General features: G+C 44.2%; 1 protein-coding gene across 22 annotated transcripts in view; it reads right to left on the bottom strand.

The window, feature by feature from the left end:
* The window catches only part of LOC140717149 (ras/Rap GTPase-activating protein SynGAP-like), a 683,169-nt gene that overhangs the window by 106,846 nt on the left and 555,972 nt on the right, over positions 1–20,351 (bottom strand). For 18 of the 22 annotated variants that reach the window (XR_012096464.1, XR_012096465.1, XR_012096472.1 and 15 more), the window contains 3 exons: positions 17,171–17,372; positions 4,171–4,315; positions 1,420–1,656 (listed from right to left, as the gene is read on the bottom strand). Coding sequence is in view for 6 of the 22 variants with exons in the window: in XM_073030475.1 (XP_072886576.1) it covers positions 1,420–1,656; positions 4,171–4,315; positions 17,171–17,372 (584 nt within the window). In the remaining 16 variants the exon portion in view is untranslated. The remainder of the gene's footprint in view (positions 1–1,419; positions 1,657–4,170; positions 4,316–17,170; positions 17,373–20,351) is intronic. The other 4 variants (XR_012096471.1, XR_012096477.1, XR_012096478.1 and 1 more) reach the window with 1 other exon arrangement.

Raw genomic sequence — 20,351 nt, 5'->3', positions numbered from 1 at the left:
AATGGTAGGGATCTGAGAAGCATTGATATACACAGAGACCACTATGTGCAAGTCCATAACTCACTGAAAATGGTGAGACAGTTGGATGAGATAGTGAAGAAAACGTTTGGTTTGCTTGCTTTCATAGGGCATTGAAGAATGCAGTAGAACACAGTGATCTAGGAATAATGGTGCATAGTTCCCTGAAGGTGGAATCTCATGTGGATAGGGTGGTGAAGACAGCTTTTGGTATGCTGGCCTTTATAAATCAGAGCATTGAGTATAGGAGTTGGGATGTAATGTTAAAATTGTACAAGGCATTGGTAAGGCCGAATTTGGAGTATTGTGTACAGTTCTGGTCACTGAATTATAGGAAAGGTAACAACGAAATAGAGAGAGTACAGAGAAGATGTACTAGAATGTTACCTGGGTTTCAGCACCTAAGTTACAGGGAAAGGTTGAACAAATTACATCTTTATTCTTTGGAGCGTAGAAGGTTGAGGGGGGACTTGATAGAGGTATTTAAAATTATGAGGGGGATAGATAGAGTTGACGTGGATAGGCTTTTTTCCATTGAGAGTAGGGGGGATTGAAACAAGAGGACATAAGTTGAGAGTTAGAGGGCAAAAGTTTAGGGGTAACACGAGGGGGATTTTCTTTACTCAGAGAGTGGTAGCTGTGTGGAACGAGCTTCCAGTAGATGTGGCAGAGGCAGGTTCAGTATTGTCATTTAAAGTAAAATTGGATAGGTGTATGGACAGGAAAGGAATGGAGGGTTATGGGCTGAGTGCGGGCCAGTGGGACTAGGTGAGAGTAAGCGTTCGGCACAGAGTAGAAGGGCCGAGATGGCCTGTTTCCGTGCTGTAATTGTTATATGGTTATAAGCTGAGGCCTTCAAAGAACAAGCTTAGGCATCATGATGCCAGTGTAGAAACACCGTAGAAAGATTAGCTTTATTTGTCACATGCACATCAAAACATACAGTGAAATGCGTCATTTGCGTCAATGACCAACACAGTCTGAGATGTGCTGGAGGCAGCCCACAACTGTTGCCCTGCTTTTGGAACCACCATAGCATGCCCATGGTGTACTAACCCTAACCTGTATGTCTTTAGAATGAGGGAGGAAACCGAGGCACCCTGAGGATACTCACTTGGTAATGGGAAGAATGTACAAATTCCTCATGGACCATGTCAGGAATTAGACCCCAATCTTACATCTGGTGCTGTAAACCACTACGTTACTGTGTCGCCTTTTGATTAATCTTTCCAGGAAATGTAGAACTTATCATACATCAACACCAGAACTGCTGCCACTTATTCTACGCAGCAAGACTTCCAGTACAGGGTCACTACTAATTCTCTTCCAATATATTCTCACACCATCCCAGAAGCTACCTTACCCCATGCGGAGACATGGACTCTCTCCGGAAGGACTCACTTGGTAAAGTTGGCCAAATTTTGAATGACCTTTGCTATCAGGGTCAAGGTCCTGGAGGTTCGGTCATCCGGATACTCTTGCATCAGGTTGAAGAGGCTGGGAGACATGATAGCGGGACATAGGAAGCGGAGGAACAAGGAGGCACTGATGAGGCGGTCAGCGATATCTTCTCTGCCACGTTCCGCACAGCGGTGTCTCCAGGAGGCAAACACCTCTTTCAGCTCACGAGGAAAGACACTGTTTAAAGGAAAGAAGGCAAGGCAAAGATGTTACAGATGCTAGATGACTTAATTGACAAAGTGGCACCCCCACAATGCAATATGATATTAAATAACTTCAACTTCAATAACTGCAGGGTTAAATACAGAAAACACTCAGATCTTCAGTTACTGCATAGTAGGAGCTCTCACTTTGATTTGGTGGGGCATTGATTGCTCACTGTTATGATGTGGAATGTGTAACTGTCAGGGTAGTGAAGAGATGCAATGGGAACTTTCAAAACAGAACAAGAAGAGCACTTGGGCAGTGGCAGGGCGATGCGAAAAATACAATTAATCAAATTAATTGGATATTTTTCTTTTTGTATAGTTCCTTTGAGCACAGTTTTGTAAACATAATTTGATTCTGAATCTTCTGATTCTGTACTGCCAAATTATCTGGATTATTGGATGCTGCTCCTGCTAATACCCGAACACAATTCTATTTCATTGTTACACTGTAGTGTAATAAATTTTCCAGTAATCCTGGTCACTTTAAAGGTTGTGGGATCCTGAGCTTGGCTGTAATCCTACCCTGACCCATAGTGTTCTGGACTCCAACCTGCCTACAGCCCTGATCCGATCCCTGGCCACTCTCTGGCCCTCTGGTCTGACTGCTGAAGTCATTTGTACTCTGGACTCGTGGTTCACATTCTGGATTAAAGTGAGCATCCTATGAGAGCTATCAGGATTTCTGATCAATCAATGCCAGACTGATTGATCACAGTAAATAGTACTGACTAGCACTGGGTCATGCCAGTGTGCAGGACTCCATTCCCACGCTGTGCCAAGTTAATGGACCTCAACTGGAGTGATCATGGTGTGGGAGAAATGACATTGTTGTTAGAAGTGTGTTTGTTGGCAACTAAGCTTGAGTCCCCTTCCTGTGCAAGCAATTTGCCAAGCCTGATAGTACAGACGTAGACAATAGAATTGTCTAAGGGGAAGTCAAATAGATTACCAAGACTCAACACTCCACTTTAAAAGATGAGGTCTTTTGGTGCAGATTTGGGGTGTGGCTGCAGGACTAAACCAGGAGTGAAAGCTGTTGTTTAGAAGGATGAAGGGGGTAGTCTTACTAAAATATAACAAAGATTGAAAGGCCTAGATAGAGTGGATGTGGAGAGATGTATCCAAAAGTGGGAGAGTCCAGGGAGAGAGGGGCCAGCTTCAAAATAGAAGGAAGTCCCTTCAGAACAGAGATGAGGAGGAATTTCTTTAGCTAGAGGGTACTGAATCTGTGGAATTCTTTGCCACAAACAGCTATGGAGGCCAGGTCATTAGGTATATTCAAAGTGAAAGTTAATAGGTTCTTGATTAAGACAGGAGAATGGGGTTGGGAGGGAAAATAAGAAATAACATTGGAATATGCAAAACTGCAACTGCTACCTCAACACATGCACTGGCTCGGGAAACAGTAAACTCCTGTTTGCAGAGCATATTCTAAGCTGATTTGGTCCATGACCAGACGACATGAAACAGTGAGAACTCAGTGGTGCAATTCCCCCTTTACAAAGGACAAGAACAGATGTGTCCACTCAATCCATAGATTTGATTTCTTAGAACAAGAAGTAGATCATCATCTTGCTGTTTCAGTGCATGAGGATTTAATATAGTATAAAAGAATGCATTCACTTGAGGTCATTACTCACGCTTATACCATGTTCACTTCAGTCTATCCACATATTCCTGTACCTGCCTATCTCTTCCCATTATAATATGCATTATGGTAGCAAGTTCCACATTGTCACTAATCCTCATTTTCTGTTATATATAAGTCCATGCCCACTACGGTTGGGCTCACTGTCAGCAAAAATATCTTTACATTAGGGCTTCTGAATACTTGCAGGATGTTTCACCTCTGGCTCTTTATGTTTCTCTTCTAGAGTCTGGAGTTCAAATGAAGTGCCTGGCTTAAGCTGAGATTGAATTTCTAGTTCCTGTCTACCACTGCACCACCCATTCTCCTCACTCCTCTACTTCTTGTCTGGTCAGATATACAAGTATCTGGTACTTAAAGGAAGGTTCTTTTTCTCAGAGCAATCAGCAGATAGTTACATCAGCTACTGCACTGCTTCATCTCCCAGAGATGATCAGTTCATCCGTTTAATCCATGCTGGATTTGAAAGGAAACATTGAACCTCATCAGAGAAGACCATCCCCTCTCCATGGCTGGATCCTGATGTGGACCCCATGGGGACACATTCTATAGATGTACATTGAAATCTCTCCTGTTCAGTTGGACACAAGCACCCACAACTATCAGGACAAGGCTCCTCATCGTTCATGAACACTACCTCATTATTCTACTGTTGCACTATTTAGTTACTTTTGTAACATGTGGTAATTGTTTTGTCCTGCACTCTATGGCTGCCACAAGACAACAAATTTCAGTGATGATAAACCTGATTCCAATTCTGACCATGACTGTTGCCCCACCACTGTTGGTCAACTTCTACTGGTTATTCATCTGTCATGCTATGCCAGCACTGACCAATGAGAGTTGACGATCTTGCAAAGTGCCAGCTCGCAGCACATCCTCAGGTTGGCCTGATGATCGGCCAAGGTGGAAAAGGAACACTTGGCTGGGTCTACCTCGCAGTTCTCCTCAGATTCGTAAAGTGCTCGGATAAACTCCCCTGTGAAAAAGACACAGTTACTCGTTGTTATTACTTACACCCTGGCACTGATCCTCATTACCCATATACCATCTTGTTGCATTGCATCCCATCACACAAACAACATTCACAGACACATCACATGCAACCCTAAAGCACTCTGAATACTCTAGCACATGCTGCCCAAACAGCGAGACAGTTGTACCCACAAGCATCTGATCAGTCACACCTAGAGCCCCCAACTACTCCACAAACCCCGTTACTAGAGTCCAAACATTCCAACAGTCCTGCCCATGATCCCACCACTCACCTGACACATGCAACCCAATCATACACTCACTCACATACTAAGTAACTAATCATCCCTAAAGACCCATCACATGCTTCCTGGACATCCCATTAACACCACGCCAATTACATGCAATTCAAACACTCCCACACATCCACACATCCCTCTCACACATCACTCCTGAAAACCCTATCACTTGCCTTCCAAACGTTCCGGCACTCCTACTCACTCTCATAGCATCCATCACACCTGTACATACATACTATCACACGCATGGACACACAGACCTTAACTATCCCACTACAGCATCATTCACACCCCCTCCCAGTTCATTACACATGCTTACGCAAAACATGCCACACCCCATCTGATTAGGGATGGGGCTGAGTATTAGGAGGATAAGTGCAGATAGCGATGATGGAATGCTGTGTGGACCATGAGCTACTGCAACCATGGAATGTCCCACCAAGGAAGGAAACCAGCCATAGATGTGGAGTGGAGCCCTTAAGGTTGACTTTATTTACCTTTGGGAACATGAAGAGTAAAACATTGTAGATCTTTTCCTCAGAGGAAAAGAATTGAATTGGTTGAGTCCAACAGAGAGCAGACAGCAAATGGTCTGTGGAGAGTACAGACTTGGTAAGTAATCAGGCCTATTCTTGGAGTCAGTGATTCAAGTTTCCTAACTTTAATTTCTTTCTCATTAAACTCTCCCAGCCCTGCTTGAGGACAGATTAGATGCAAAGCTCACTTTGCACTGTTCCATCATGCAGTCCTGGGTCAGGGATGGCACAGACAGGATGCACAGCAAATGTTAACTAATTCCAATTGACTCTTCCAATTCTGGCATTTGTTGTCTCCACCCAGAACTAAGGCTGTAGATATTCAAGAACTTAGAATGTAGATGAGCGGTAGAATCCAGAGGGAGTTAAGAGAAGTATAAAGAGAATAAAATGCAATTAATGTGGATGTGTATTGTAGTGTTTGGTGCCAACTCAGAGAGCCTAAAGGCCCGTGCCTGTGCTGTATGTCTATGGAACAACTCACCTCCCTTTCAAAATTTTGTAGCCAAGGGAGAAGTTAGGTCTATTATTCAGTTGCATCATGGCTTACCTGCAAACTTTCCCTTTATACCGTCATAACCATCACCTGATATTAAACCTTCTGATTTCAGATTTGACATTTTAGGTTGACACCACCCCCCCCCCCCCCGCCCCCGGGTGGCATTGAAAGTGTAAAAGTGCTTCCTGACATGATCGCTTTGAATTCCAACCCTTCTTGCCACTAATAAAAAGTTTGCTCGCTCCTTTCAAAGCCCATAAATCATTTTAACTACCTCATTTGAATAAAGAAGCCAGTTCTGTATTCTTTGGAGTTTAGAAGATGGAAAGATGGTCAAATTAAAACTTAACAAGGAAACTGTTGAGATGTTTTCACTGGTGGGACAAGCTCGAATGAGATTAAGTGCTTCTTCTCACAAAGGATGGTGAATTTCTTGGATTTGCTATCTCAAGAAGGTTGTGATGACTCGATCTTTAGGGGTATTTAAAGTGCAAGCAAATAAGGTTTATGTGGAACTGGTATAGTATAGGAGATGAGACCTGGAGCACATCAAATATGATATGGGCATGTCTAAAGGGCCAAGTGGCCTTCTCCTACTCCAGGCTTGAGGAATAGGAGCAAGTTTACTCCTGCTCTCATTTTCTTGTTCTTGTGTACCTCAATTAGGTCACTGCTTAATCTTACATTCAGATCAAAATAAACTATGTCTACACTCTTCCAAAGTATCTAGGAGAGGAAGATGGTGACTGGTGTTTTTTTTCCCTTCCTGGCATTCAGGTTCTAAATGATATTCCTTGGGATCATCTGCACAATTGACTGGTAGGTTTTATTATTTAAGCATTCATTAATTGTTGTTGCGAGCTTCACGTTGATTCATCCCACTAACATGATAATCTGAGACCAAGAGTCTGGGGCCTACTCCAGCTGCTCTGGGGATTCAGATATAAGGACCCAATTTGGCTTGGAATGCTGCTGCTGTTGCTTGCTTCTATTATTTGCATGATTTGTGTTTTTATCTTTCTCTGTGCATTGGATGTTGGTCTTTTTTAAAAATTGAGCTCTTTCAGGTTTCTTGCTTTGTGGATGCCTGTAAGCAGACAAATCTCAAGGTTGTATATTTATACATTCTTTGATAACAAGTGTACTTTCAATCTTTGAATCACCATATTGGAGCTGCCTTCATATTATTTCCGTATGAATACAAAATTAAAATTTCATTGCTATTCTCCACATTCACGCTTTAGCAGTGATACAGTAGCTCAAGCTCTGGAATTACTCCACACAACCTATCCGTCTTGAATGAGAGACTTCCTACCACTTGCCGCTCTTACCCACTTTTGGCCACAGGTCTAACTGGATTTCTACGTGGCAAGACAAGACAGGGGAGTTGGTGCTAGTATAGAACATGTAGGAGGTTAACACAGTTGTCCAAAAGGCTGTTTGAGGCAGAAATATTGCATTGAAAAGAGGGATACAGCTGGATAGATTCTTTTCATTGATACAAACAGGTTAGCCCAAATGTCCTCCTCCTGTAGTTTAAGATTTTTTAAATTCTATGATGCAAGGTTTGGTTTAGTTTGATAATTTTCCAAAGGATATTTTGCTGCAATGTAAATGTTATGTAAAAGGAAGTTGTTGGTGTTGGAACACACCTTGAGTGTGCTTTGATTGCTCAGTGGGAAAAGAAAGTTGTCAAGAAGCTGAAAATCGGTTTAACCCATATATATTTCACTTTTCTCTGGCTTTTTTAATGATTGGCAGGAAAGTTGACTTTTCTGTAGGTTTTTCATTTGCACCAGAATCTGCTCTCTGACTTTAATACTCTGACAATGACATCAATAACAGTGCAATGGGCAAAATGTAATCTCCAGCATGACATTCAACTTCACTGCTCTAATAATCAACAACAGCTCTACTACCTTTTAAAAGATGTAGTAGAAAGAGCATTTGTAATGTTGTCTGTAGAAGTTATTGAATCATACAGCACAGAAATAGTACTTCAGCCCACTTTATCTTTGCCAATTATCCAGCATTTTAAACTTTTTTCATTTGATATATCATTTCTTCATGTCTCAACTTCCCTCATGCTCTACCACTCACCTATACATCGTGTGCAATTTAGAGTGGCCAAGGATGGAGGGACACTGCAGTGCTGTGGAGTAGACGCTGAAGTCAGAGTGGCACGGTGAGACTCCACACTGGCCCCTCCCAATGGTGCTGCTCTCCAGTATTCGCTCGGTGGAAGACGAACTAGATTGTGTTAATCTGTGGCTGCACTACCATGTTATGATCGGACTGCAGCAGCTTTGCTTTTGCCAACAACATGCGCCATCAGTCTACAGGATATGACACTCAGGGAGCTGGGCTATATACTTTTTGTGACTGTATGCTTACTGCTGTTGAAATTATATGTGCTATATGCACCTTGGGCTGTGTACAAGCATTGGTACTGTGCTTTGCACTTTGACCCCAGAGGAACATGGATTTGTTTGGCTGTATTCATGGGTATTTATGTTTGGTTGAAATTAAACAAACTTGAAACTCCGCACAGATAGATCCCGAGGTCAGTATTGAACCTGGGTCCCCGGTGCAGTGAGACAGTGCACTCTAATCAGGGTGTTGCCCCACAGAAGTCCTACAATGATCGATATCATCAATTGTGAGGGACTCAGTATAGCTCTGTTGTGTTTCCCTACACCGGTTGAAGGGACAAGCAAGTGGCTTCAAGAGGTCTGCTGTGGGATAAAGGACAGATGCTTCTGTGAAGACACGAAGACAGAGTGCTCCCTGGAAGTTCGAGGGATCCTGACAGGCTGGTGAAAAGATGTGGCTGCGGGACACGTTTTTAGTTCAAGGATCTAGCGACAGCACCAAGGACTACCACCGCACAGGTGTTTGCCACAGAATAATAAGCACGAGTGAATGACTGCACTTTTGGAAGACTTATAATGCTGCCAAATCTCAATGAACTGATGGAAAAGAAGGTGAAGGTTTCTCTCCTTCAATATATTTAAAGGCAATAATTAGCTCATAAACCTGGCAGAGCACTCTTGAAACACGGTTCTCACTGCACACACTTCCTATTTTGTACTCGAGAGGGCCACGCAGTTTTAGGGAAGGCTTGCTCCTAGTGCCGATGCCACATGGATGGTTCAGTTCCAAAATGACGTGCTGAACAGATTAACAAATGCACCAAGGTGGATGAAAAATAATGGAAACAATTTTAAACTGGATGCACATTTTCAAATCACATCGATGAGTGAACCGAAAGGGGAACAGGCTTCACATTCCTGGGGTGCAGTGATCAGAATGTGGCATAATTGGAACTTCTGATAGCTGTGTGGCCTTTCCAAGAGATACAATAATAAGTGACCTCACATATACTTTTCAGAAGACTCAAAATGCCAGAAGAGATATATATATATAAAAATTGAGGTTCTGGCACAAGAATTTTCATAAGTCAACCCAAGAGTTGTCAAGGCCAAGTTGTTAAGAAACTGCAAAAGAAACATTGATGTGTCTAATAACCCAAAGGAAGCAACGGATGATTAATTTAACTAAAGCATTGATTAGATCTTGCTTTATCTAGTTTTGTACTCTTTGAGAAGCAGACTCCACGTGGCAATTTGTTTCTGTTTAGAAATGGCATATAGGTCACAAACTGAGCTGAGAAAAAGACAATTTTTCCCCAAGTCCATGAACTTCCTCTGAGGAATACTTGGCTCTGCAATTGAGAGAATGGCTTCCAGACATCCAACACATCTGCAGTGGGTTCCACCGACAACATTGCTCCAACGCTCACGTACATTGACAGGCAATGCACAGTTACAAAGGGAGAGGGTGGGGGGAGTTTGCAAAGCACAAGGGCATCACCCGTAAGGCGCCATAATACATGCAAGCATGCACAACACCAGGAAACACAAGCAGTGACATTGCATTACACCAGGCAGGTCAATACAGGAACTATTGAGAAAAATATATTCGCTACATTATCTGGAGAGCAGAGCAGTTTCAGCAGACCCCACTAGAAAGGGTGAGGAACTCGCAAACTGGCAACAGTGAAGGAGCAACAGGACCCGCAATGACCCAGTCCAATCAGATTTTTTTTCCTTCTCTCCATCCTTTTGCTCATCTACTGTCTGATGAGCCCACACTCATATTGGCTGCATGGTCTCACATGCAGTGAGGCAGTCATGGCCACTTGACCTTTTCTCTCCCAACAATGTTGGTTTTCATGGTCTCATGGAGTGACAGAGCATGGGAACAGGCCCTTCTGCCCAATATGGCCACACCGACCATTAAGCACTTTTTACTCCCCCTACTGCCATCAACTCCTTCCTGACTCCCCTCCGCACTAGAGTTCATTTACAGCAGCCAATTGGCCTACCAACTCACAGGGTCCTTGGGATGTGGGAGGAATCCCACATGGTCAGAGGGAGAACGTGCAAACTCCATGCAGCAGAGATAAGGGTTCAGCCAAGGTTTCTGCAGCTTTGCCAGCTGTGCCACGGGGCCACCAAGGGAGACCTCCAGAAGCTCGTGCAATAGTGGCGTAGAGTTCTTTGTTTTTGCATTTACCAAAAAAAGGATATTCAGACACTCAGTTTAATGTCTCACCCAGAAGACTGTTTCCACCAAGGTAGCAACCCCTCAGGTCTGATACATGGGTGTCAGCCTAGACTTTGTGCTCAAGTCTCTAGATTGGGTTTGTAATAGGTATTCATGGGGAAGGGAGAAATAAAACAGTAACACGTACACTGTCCTTATCATTTACTTCAAAAAAGTGACCCGTTATATTAAAGCAAATGAAGGAGACTGTTCAGCCACTTCAGTGAGACGTTCCAAAGAGCAACGAGTTCCCTAATTGGGAAATTACTTGTGACTCTCGGAGAATAAGTGAAGGAGGGGCTTGATGTTCACAGTCTAATCGACAATAAAGTGCTTGGCGAGGGGAGAGGCAGAAGGTATAAGATAGACCCATTTAGTGACTTGAAATGTTCCAAAACTGGGAAAAAAGGGAGTTAATCTTACCTTTCACCTCAGAGAGATCAGATAAAGTTTGAAGAAAATGGTTGGCTGAATTTGGCAAAAGTGGTCAAACATGAACAATAACCTTTCAACCTGCTCTGGTCTCATTGACATACTACCATTCAGCACAAACTATCATTACAAGACAATAATCCTCAGCAATCCTTATGAGAAATGGAAAGTAATTAACCCTTTGAGGCCTTTCAATATTCTGCAATGAGATTTCTGTGAGACGTTGGACATTTACCAAATCATAGACAGGCAAATGCTGGCCATACAATGGTGGGCCAGGGTAAGTAATTTCAGGTCCAAATTCGTATAGCGTCCTTATGAAAACAGCAGCCATTTTGCTATCTGTCTCTACTTGTTCATTCTAGATTGACACATCACTGCAGATTTGATCCCATGACCAGCCAATGCTCCCCCTTAACTTGCCTTGTCTGATATCAATGAAAGATAGCTGCTTAGAAAGTGAACGGACATTATCATTACCCGATGGGTTAACAGTGATCCTGACTCTGTCTCCCCTCAACTCTCAACATCTCTAGAACTGAGAAAAAAACCCAAAAATAATCAAGATATATTTTCTAGTCCTCTTCTGACCTTAAATTCCTGGACAAATCTCACAGTTGACGAGATTAACTCAGTTTGTGGTTCGATGTCCAGAGTGGACTCATGGAAATAGAGTGAAATGCATTCAGTGTTTGCACAACTCAGTGAGGGCCTCCGGTGGCAGAGACTGAGCCATCTGAGACCCCTGTAGGCTTCCAGCCAGCTCAGGGTCTAGCCTGCAGCTCTTAGAAAGGCAGTCAGCTTCAGTTTCAACTCCCCAGTTTGTCTGACTTATCACAGCAATGTTGCAACGATGCAGTGCCCTGGGAAGTGCTCTCTCAACAGACCAGGAACAAGAACATGGCCACTCCTGCCGGGTGAAAGTGAAATCCAGATCAGGTTGGCATCCATAACGCTAGGACCGAAATTTGTGCAAACATCACAGGGGCATTAAAAATATTTTCTGGACTTCCTGACCTTTAATTGATATTCAAATAATTACTCCATTCAGGGAAAAGTGTCTGTTCATTTTCAGACTACAGGCAAATAGGTTGCCATGAGCAAGGACAAGTTGGCAAGAATTTGAGGATGGGGGGTGATAGAGTTGCTGAATCATTATATTTGAAGGGGGGAGGTGGTAAATTGGAATTGGAGGTATTTGTTGATCAGACCTTTGAGGTTTTGAGAGCAAAACATTGGAATGACCATTGTTGGGAGGGGAGGGATCAAATTAGATCACGAAGTTCATTGTTCTTGGGGATGTCGGGATGAGTGAAGTGGAAGGAGGTGGAATCAGCAGTTGGGAGATTACTCACGGAGCACTCAGAAACAAGAAGTCATGTATGGAGTAGAGACAGAGAGAGAGGCTAGGCAATCTCCTATGTCAGGTATCAGGTTCTAGGATGTCCCATATTGAGGGATGTCAAAAGTTTGGAGATTATCCATTAAGCAAATGTTATGTCAGAGGGTGAGAGATTTCCCACACTGGTGGTGTTAGGGTTAGGCGACCTCCCACATCAGGGGTGCTAGTGACTGGGAGGTCTTCCATTGAGGGAGAAGGGGGTGGAAGTGAAGAGGCCAGGAGATAGCTTGTGGAGGGTCATGAAAGAGGCAGAGGTCAGAAGATCAACTGATGCAGTGCAGAGGTCATGGAAGCAAATGGGCAGTCAAGAGAGCACCCACAAGAACAAGGGAAATGGAGGAGGTTAGAGACTGAAGAAACACTTGTTAGGATCAGGGTGACCACAAGCTGCATTGGGAAGGTTGGGCTGGGACTGCTTTTGGAGGGATGGAGTTCATCATATCTGTAGGGAGTGTCAGGACCACAATCAAACACCAGCTTTAAGAGGGTCAGAACATGTGGCCATCGGTAGATCAGTGGGATGCTGGGGCATAGAAGGTAGAGGGACGGAGGCCCAAGAACGGTAGATGCTGACAGCCTGCCTAGTTCAGTGCTGCTGTCTGAAGATCTGTGGCCCCAACAGTTGAAACCTCCAGGGGAATATGGGCCAAATTATCCTGCAACATCCCATGCATCTCTGACTGAGACCACACGCCAGGGTCACCATGATAACTCTCAGCAGGAAGCATTGAATTTTCAAAAGTAAAGCAAAACAACAGTTGGATAATTGCTCAGATGAAAAAAAAGTAATTTTCAATTTAAGCCCCCCAAAAAATGTAAGACAATTAAATTTTCATCAAATGAAAGTGAGTAACCATTGAGCAAAGAGGAAAAGTAATGGACTCACAATGGAGGCTGCAACGTCAAGACTGGAGGGAAGTTGCAGTTGAATAAAGATCTGATTAGACTGAAATTGGAGAGGAACTAATTCTGGTTGCCTCCTGACAGGAAGGATGTGGAGGCTTTGGAGAGGGTGCAGAAGGGATTTACCAGGATGCTGCCTGGATGAGAGGGCATGTACCAGAAGGAAAGGTTGAACCAACTTGGGTGGTTTCCTCTGGAGCGACAGAGGCCATGGGAGACCTGACAGAGTTTATGAGATCATGAAAGAGATAGATCAGATAGAGTCAGAATCTTTTCCCAGCGTCAGAAGGTCAAATATAGGGTGGGGGTGCATAGCTTTAAGGTGGGGGGGGGGGGGGGAGTTTAAAGTAGATATGAGAGGCACGTTTTTACACAGAGAATGGTGGACTTCGGGGTAGTGGAAGCAGATTTGATAACGGTGTTCAACAGGCAGGAGGCGAAGGAACATGGACCACATACGGGGATAAAGGGAGAGTTTAACTCGGCATCATGTTCGGCACATTTCTGCAGGGCCGAGTTCTGTGCTGTTCTGCATTTGATGTTCTATGTTGGAAAGAAGTTGAGGGTAGTTGATCCCAATTTGCTCTGCAAAAATCTCAACTCAAATAGAGAGCAAGATCGTCACCAGCAGGACAGGCTACACAAACAGGACTGCAGCCGTCCCATCAGTATGCCCAGGAACTAGCCCGGGCAAAATGAGATGCCCCTCAGCATATTGTCTGCACTGGAGGACTGAAGCTTAGGGGAGAGATTGGATAGGCTGAACTTGCTTTCCCTGGAGTGGAGGATGTGTGGGGGGGTGAAGAATAGCAAACTATAAGAGGCAAAGAAAGAGTAAATAGAATCTTTTCCCTATGGCAAGGGCATAAAATAAAAACAAGATGGCATAGGTTTAAGGTGAAAGGAAGGAGATTTAAAGAGGAGCTGATGGGAAAGATTTTTATAAAGTGGTTGATACCTTGAAAACACTGCCAGAGGAGGCAGTGTAATCAGTTAGAGTTACAGTATTTGGGGGATATTTAGATGGACATTGAAATGGGCAAGGTTTAGAAGTCTGTAGACGATGCTGGTAAATGGGATACAGTGCAGATGGGCAAGAAGGTCAGCATGGGCTGAAGGGCCTGTTCCTGTGCTGTTTTCCTATGACAGTAAAGTCCAATGGAATGGAGCAACTCTGAAAGTCTGAGGTCCACAGAAACTCCAACACTTTGCACTGAGAACATGAATCAGCTAGACCTTGTTCCACTGATATTCACCTGTCCGACCCAACTCTCCTACAGCTCCTGAAAACATGGCAAGTCGAAAAACTGCAACAGGTCCAGAGTCCTCAAAGGGTTAACAGTAAAAATATATAAACGCACGCATGACATTAAAAGTGTTTTACTGAAGAGTAAATCCGGCAATTAATCCTTTTTTTTTGGTTTGGTCCCAGACTGGGTGGTGGGACAATAGTAGGAGGTGGAATGCTTGTATGAGAGATGAGAAAGGCCAACTGTTTCATTGTACACACAGAGGTACATCCATGAGGATCTTGATATTCCCCCTAGTGATCCCAACGAACCCATCCCACCATAAGATGGGAAACCAAACCCATAAAAATCAATGGCATTCATCTGAATAATGCGCGCCATTATATAAATGCCTCATGCATTTTGCCAATGAGAATACAAAGGATTCTTCAGTTATCTGGGCTCATGTACCCAAAGAGGCAATAAGTTGTAAACTGATGGGTCAAGGACAAGGAAGAATGTGGGTGGTGAAGGTGGCCTCCTAAGGTAGATATGGATGGGGTTGCTCTTCCATTGACAATTACTTGATAGGATACCCCCACTATGCTGCAGAAGGCCAGGGCCATTTCCAGTTGAAATCTTACTTGGAAGGGCCAGAAGCAAGACTGGAGTTTAGGGCAACAAAGAGAGCCTGAGAATCCCTGATCTGTCTTGTGCGTGACTCCACTGAAAATGGGGTCCTTGGAGCTGAGTGGGAGAGCAGGGGAAAGACACAGAGAGGAAGAGAGAAAGAATGACAGAGATGAGAGAGAGAGAGATGGAGAGGGTGACGGAGAGGAATAGAGGAATGGGAGTAGAGGAGGGGTGTGGAGGAAGGGGAGGGGGATGAGGTAGGGAAATGGGATAGGGGGAGGGGGAGTATGTGTGTGCGTGTGCCTCTGTATGGAGGCAGAGAAGTAAACAAGGCCTTCATTGTCAGAAAGAAAAAGGATAACACAAGGTAACAGAGTGAGAAAGTGAATGAGAATAAATGCTTCAAACATATCCAAGAGTGAATAACATGGGCAAGTAATAAATAACGATTCCCCTCAAGCCTTCCCACTGCAGGGTAAAAAACTTAGCTCATGACATAACTGAGCTATCCCTGGGGGCCTAACAGTGGTTCAATCCTCCTCCTCCCATCGACCACCACCATGTCTCCAGCACCATTGTCCTCCAATGCCAGTATTCCCTGCAGCCACAGGCTGGTCACTTTCGAGTAAAGCACATTTAAATTGTGATGGAGGTGAAATGGTTCTATCACTGATTTTTTTTAAAATCTAAAAGTTAAAACAAACTACAGCGGAGCCTGGTTTGTAATCGGACCTTTCAATGTCAGATAAACTTGGGATAAAAATGAAACCTGCAAGCCCATCTGTTCCCACAGAAATTCCCTCTTCCTCTAAGTTCCTCAAATTCAACACCTTCTATGTACCTGGAGTTACATTCCTCTTGAGCTCTGCTCCATTCACCACAATGCCCCCATCCAATCCAAAATGCTTCCGATCCAATCCCAAGCCCCTGCCCCCTTCTTCCAATACCCCAATCCATCTCCTAAATACCTACTCCCTTACCCCAGTGCCCTTGACCCATTCCCCCAATTCCCTCCCTGTTCATTCTGCTGACAGCTGGTGTCACTGCCACTCATGGTTTAGGGTCTCGACCTCCTTCAGAACTTTGTGGAACAGGTGAACTGGGTGTAAGTTAGCTCAGAGGACCAAGGCTGAGGGAACAGTGCCAAATGGCATAAATTCTCCCCTTGGTTAATTTATTGATGGTGGAAAAGTTCACCAGAATCCTCACTCCTTCTTACTGCCTGGCAGGTGAGCTGCAGGTGCAGGGTGAAGTGTGGCAGCCAGGCTCCCTGTGCTGCCGAAGTTTGTGAGTAAAACCTTGCAGGAAACTGCCAAAGGAAAGTAGAACAGGAGAAGACTTCAGCAAGCAGAAGGAGAGTGGGGCTCGGACTCAGCTCTCTTGAGAAGCCAACACAGGCTTGAGGAACTGAGTTTTTCTCTTTGTCCAAAGATTCTACAAGATGTCAAGGAGCTGCCTTAGAAGGGCATTTTCTGGTCCATAAACAACCCAATTCGATATGTTACCAAAGGAAGTTTTGCTCAGTTTTGGATACCCTGCTGCAGAAAAGATTTCATTAAATTGGATGGAATGCAAAGGAGATTTACAAGTATATTGCCAGGACTCAAGGAGCTAAGTTTAGGCAGAGGGATTAAGCTGGTTGAGATATTTTTCAATGGTGTATAAGAATGACAGATGATCTTATCGTGGTGTATGAAATCATCAAGGGTATCGACAGGGGCAATGAACGCATGTCCTTTTCCCCAGGGTTGGGGAATGAAGAATGAGGGGGTAAGGGCTTAAGGTGAGAAGTGAAGGAACCTGAGGGGCAACATACTCCACCCTGACAGTGGTCTATATATGGAATGAGCAGCTGGAGGAAATGGCTGGGGTAGGTACCTTAAGATTCTTGGACAGGTACATGGATAGGAAAGGTTTAGAGAGATAAGAGCCCAGTGTGGGCAGTGAGACTAACTTAGATGGGGAACATTGGTCAGCATGGACTACTGTCAAAAGCACCCATTGCTGTGCGGCGCCCAGAAATAAAACCAAGGACTAGAGGAGTTAGTCCTCCTCAAATGAAAGCTTTGGGGACCATCCAGTTACTTTCCTGAGGCCAGACCCACAATCACTATCCATCCCACCTCTTCTCAAAACCTATGAGTTTGGAGGAAAGCCATTGCCATGCAACATTTTTCTCAGCTGAGGTCTCCACCCTGCCTTGCCCATTTAGATTCCAAGCTGGCACATTTACTGCATCCCTGGCCAGGTGCGATGACCGATAGACTCCGCTGCATTTCAATGGTTATAAGTGTAACACACCAACGTCAGATACAAACCCTGTGTTAATGGAGTGTCGGTAGCAGTGAGTGTAGCAGTCACGTACACCAACCTACCAATTGCGTCCTTGAGGTATTTCTGACCAATCAACTTTAAGTACTCTTCGATCGCCTTGGTTGCCAGGGTATTCTCACGGAATATTAAATGCTCACGGTCGACAAAGCGGTCAACCTCCGTCATCGCCATGTCAGAGAGGAAGTCCTAGCAGAGACAGAATGGTGGCACAGGTCAAATCCATTTGTAAGCAATCTTATATCACAAGAGGAGGCCATTTGTCCCTTTATGCACACACTATCTCACTAAAAGAGCTCTTTGATTATCCCAAAATCTCTGTTCTTTACCAGGTTTTACTCTCCCCAAGTATTCCTATTTTGAAAGGGTGGGCAGTTTTGAGTTCCTGGGTATCAACATCTCAGAGGCCCACACCCTATAGTATCACAAGAAGATACACCAGCGACTCTACTTCATTAGGAGCTTGAAGACATTTGGTATGTCACCAAAGACTATAGCAAGTTCCGGCAGATGTACCACGATGGGTTCTCTAACTGGTTGTATCACTGTCTGGCACAAAAGCTCCAATGCACGGGATTTAAAGAGGCTGCAGAGGGTTTAGACTAAGCCAACTCCATCACGGGCACAACCTCCCTGCCATCAAGGACATCCTCATGAGGGTGTGACTCAAGAAGGCAGTATCCCTCATTGAGCACCCTTACCATCCAGGACATGCCCTCTTTTTGTAACTACCATCAGGGAGGAGGTAAAACTTGAGTATTTAGGAACAGCTTCTTCCCCTCTGCCATCAGATTTCTCAACAGTTGATGAACCCATCAACACTACCTCATTATTCATCTATTGCACTATTTGTTTATTTTTGTTACATAGTTTTTTTTGTCTTATGCTGTACTGCTGTACAAATTTCATGACATATGTCAGTGATAATAAACCTAATTCTAATTCTGGATCCATGTCCATTAATATTTCAGTTTGGTAGTGCAGACAAATATTGTATCTTTCCACTGGCTTTTTGGGTCAATTATCCAGCACCTACTAGAACATGCCAATCTATAACTTTGAGCTTTTTAACTGCATTGTCCATTAATATGAAGGGAATAATCCAGTACTGAGAATCAGCAGGTGAACCAAGTCCTCATCTCAGTTACTAATAAAGACACTCTCTCACCACATTCCCATCAACTCCCCCCATTCACTCACACACTAGAAGTAACTCACAGCAGTCAACTAACATCAAACTGCAGGTCTTTAGGATGTGGCTGGAAGTCAGAGCAATTGGTGGGAACCCATGCAGTCACAGAGAGAACGTGCAAACTCCACACACACAGGGTTGAAGCCGGGTCTGTGGCAGTGTGAGGCACTGGCTCTACCTGTCGTACTACCATGCCACCTATTTTCCACAGAACCAGCAGGCCAAATCAAACTGTGTTAATTACCATCAACTCAACCAGTTCTCAGTCTACTGAGATGATGAGTAATGTCCATTGATGCTGCTTACAAACCAACCTGCTCATTAGTGCCTGGTTTGGGCTTCACCAGGAGAAAACTCCAAATCTCGCTGCTACTTTGGACCAAGCACAGACATCAGAACGGAACCCCAGAGCTATGATGAGGGTGGCTGCCCCTGATGTCCAAGCAGCAGTTGACTGATTCTCGCATCAGGGAAATCTGGTAAAGCTCAAGTCAGTGGCCATCTTGAGGAAAACATTCCAAAGTCTGGAGTCATCTTTCTCATAGAGGAGATGGTTTTAGTCGCAGGAGGTAAATCATTGCAGTATGTCAATTGCTGGAGTTTCTCAAGCCCAGTCACCTTCAGATGCTTCAGCAAAGATCTTCCCTCAGGTTTAAGTGTTCATGGATGATGAGACAAGGTTTCCAGTTCCATTTTACTGCTGCTCAGTAAATGAAGCAGACCTCACCTGCACGCGATATGATGTAGCCAGCTAGGCACATGCCAATGGGTGGCAAGTAATGTAGGTCAGGCAATGATGATCTTCTTCAAGAGGGAGTTCACTTACCCAGAAGATGATAAGACATAGGAGCAGAACTAGGCCAGTTGGTCCATCGAGTTCTCTGCCATCCCATTATGGCCGAGCTATTATCCCTCTCGACCCCATTCTCCTGCCTTTTCCCCGTAACCTTTCATTCATTCCCTTACTAATCAAGAGCCTATCAGCCTCCTCTATAAATATACCCAATGACATGGCCTTCAGAGTATTCTATGGCAATGAATACCCTTGATGCTCATGATTAACAATCCGTTCAATAGAAACTCACGAACTATGGATGCAGAGGCAGATTGAGTGGCGTCCTGTGACCCTTCCCACGACCCTCTCCAAAGCACAGATCAGGTGATTCTCCACACTCCTGGCAATCAGGAGAGGAGAGTGCGAAATTCACACACAAACAGCGCTTAAGGTTGGGATCAAACCTGGGCCCCTTGAAGCTATGAGGTAGTGGATTTTTATGTTATTCTGGCAGATTCATGCCTACGTTATTGCAAACATCATTTTGTTTTTATCCTACAATTTAAAAAAAACTGGATTCAGATCTTTGAAGCAGTGCATTGCAATGCTGGTTTATCCTCTTCAGTCCTGGTATCCATCTCTGAGTTTCTAAACTGGTATAGTACTGTTCTTTAACCAGTGCCATGCTGATTAATAGTTTCCAGAAAGATTCCTTTGAGTCTGATTTCTGTAATCGGCCTGTCTGCCTGTAATGTGAGACGAATTAAAAACACAAACACAATGCAGGCCAGGACTTGTCAAGAAAGGAGATGGGATAGCCGTGGAAGGAACTCAAGAGTGTTAACAGCCAGAGGAAATGTAATGGAAGCTGAGCAAAATCTCTTTGACAGCCTGTTAAAAGCTCTGTACATTCTTTCTGCTTAAAGCTGACAAGCCCTTCCCATTAACACTGGCATTCACTCTCTAAGGAGGTATCTTCATTGCCTCATAAATATTTCATCTTCAAGAAGCTACTGAGCTTCTGGAGAGGAGAGCGGTTCTGAGTAAGCAAATCAAACGTCTCTCAGCCAGTTCCAAGCTCCACTAACGAAGGCACTGATGGTTTAACCGGTGCTGAACAACAATCTAATTTCACCATGAACCTTGCATTCTTCCTGCTTCATTCTTCAAGGTCACCAGAGCATAAGGATAAAGGTGGATT

This window comes from Hemitrygon akajei, chromosome 2 (genome assembly GCF_048418815.1).
Source record: "Hemitrygon akajei chromosome 2, sHemAka1.3, whole genome shotgun sequence".
NCBI classification, from domain to species: Eukaryota; Metazoa; Chordata; class Chondrichthyes; order Myliobatiformes; family Dasyatidae; genus Hemitrygon; species Hemitrygon akajei.
The sequence above is the reverse complement of the archived record's forward strand: the minus strand, read 5'-3'. Positions and strand labels throughout refer to the sequence as shown.